Source organism: Corvus brachyrhynchos, unplaced genomic scaffold, assembly GCF_000691975.1.
Source record: "Corvus brachyrhynchos isolate BGI_N302 unplaced genomic scaffold, ASM69197v1 scaffold182, whole genome shotgun sequence".
In the NCBI taxonomy this organism is placed as follows: domain Eukaryota; kingdom Metazoa; phylum Chordata; class Aves; order Passeriformes; family Corvidae; genus Corvus; species Corvus brachyrhynchos.
In genome coordinates this window covers 484234-485895 of record NW_008236807.1, presented here as the reverse complement: position 1 = coordinate 485895, position 1662 = coordinate 484234, and the positions used below count along the sequence as shown (strand labels likewise).

The 1662-nt window shown below is 47.8% G+C and overlaps 1 protein-coding gene across 1 annotated transcript in view; it reads right to left on the bottom strand.

The window, feature by feature from the left end:
* The window catches only part of GDI2 (GDP dissociation inhibitor 2), an 8774-nt gene extending 7433 nt beyond the window's left edge, over positions 1–1341 (bottom strand). The window contains exons 1-2 of the mRNA XM_008628857.2: positions 1243–1341; positions 555–654 (exon numbers count right to left, since the gene is read on the bottom strand). Of these exons, the coding sequence (XP_008627079.1) occupies positions 555–654; positions 1243–1341 (199 nt within the window). The remainder of the gene's footprint in view (positions 1–554; positions 655–1242) is intronic.
* Between the last annotated feature and the right edge of the window lie 321 nt (positions 1342–1662).

The following is a 1662-nucleotide window of genomic DNA, read 5'->3' as shown; positions in this document are numbered from 1 at the left end:
GAGGCCAAAGGTTCTGCCTCAGTGGAAGGAACTTTGTAGATCTTTCCTCCCTTGTAGACGAAGCTCCCCTCGATCACCTTGAAGTCCAAGTAACGAGTGACTTCTGTGTAGAGCAGCATCTTTACCAACTGACCTGGAAGGGGGTTTGGCACAGTCAAACAAGGACACAGCAGCTCCCAAGGCAGCTCTTCCAACATGACAAACCCTTCCCCAGCAGCACCATGTTCAATTCCCAGATAGGCTGAGACTAAAGCAACCAAGCCTTGGCTGGGATCTATCAATTCTTCCACTGCAGCAGCCCTGAGCCAGGCACTTCACAATCCATCCATTCCCTCATGCTCCAGGATGAGATTCCAGCAGCCACTGGTTGGTTTTAGGCAAAGGGAGCTGCCCCTTCACTGATAAAGGGATTGGTCTAGACCAGTCCCAGTACTGGAACACGAGGATTCAAGGATAAGGATTTGTAAGGAATGACAGTGCCTGTCCCATTCCAGCACCCAGCACTAGCCCAGGCTGAGCTCACAAGGAATATTTGGGAGCTCAGGATCACTCACCATTAGCCATAAGGAATTTTGGAATGAGGTCCACGTTCCAGTCTCTTCCCCGCCCCATAGATTCTGGTGGAGTTCCTGGGAGATTAAACCTTTTGTAGAGCTTTGGAGAGAGAATACAGAACTTATTATAGCCCAGGAAATGTGTCTGGGTGTCATTCCTCCCACACATGTACACACTTTCCACCCCCACAGCTCCAGGCTGAACACAAGCTCTTCAGAGCCAGCTTTTGGCTGGAGTTTGAGCTCCAAGCTGAGTTTGGAACACACAAACACATCCAGTGAATTGTCACAGCAAGAAGCAGGCAGTGTAATTCTGCTCATCCAGGCTTTCTCTAGCCAAGGCTTAAGGATTTGGGAAGTTTTGAACTATTGATGAGCTATTTAACAGGACATTCCTTAGTCAAATTTACAATTTAGCTAAAGAGTTTTAACATCCAGCTGTAACAGCTCTGGAATGCTCCGTGCTCAGATCCCAGCTGGGAATTACAGCAAACAAGCACAATCTACCAACTATAAACACCCACAGTGGTGTCTTCCCCACTGTATCTGGGGAGGAAGTCCCATAAAACTTCCTGACTCAAAGGGAACCCTCGGAGTAATTAATTTGAAGCCACCCCAAGGCTAACTGTCAATAAATCCCATTTTTGTGCCCAGGAAGGACACAGGGGATGGGTCTCTCCACACTTACATCTTCCAGGGGTGTAATGGATGCACTTTCCCCTCCATAGTACGAGTTACGATCCATGTGAAGGACTTTCTTTCCATTCACTGACATGATCCCGGACATTCCTGCAAGAAGGATGCAAGGGACAGGTGAGCTGCACTGGAGTCTCCTCCTTCCCATTTTTCCCAAGAGCATGTTCAGACAGCTCCATTTGCAGGTAGCTGCACAGCCCTCTGAAAACAAGCACAGCAGTTGCCTCATTCCACAATTCAGGCACCTCTTGGAGGCAGATTAACCCCTTAATAAATTTACTGTCTGCTCTGGGCAAGCTACACAACCACCACCTATCATGACTTCCCAGAAGAATTTTTTTGGAATTCCATGCATTTGAGCTAGATTAGGAAAATCTGTCCTCTAAGCCACCAGTTTAAGGATGTCCACAGA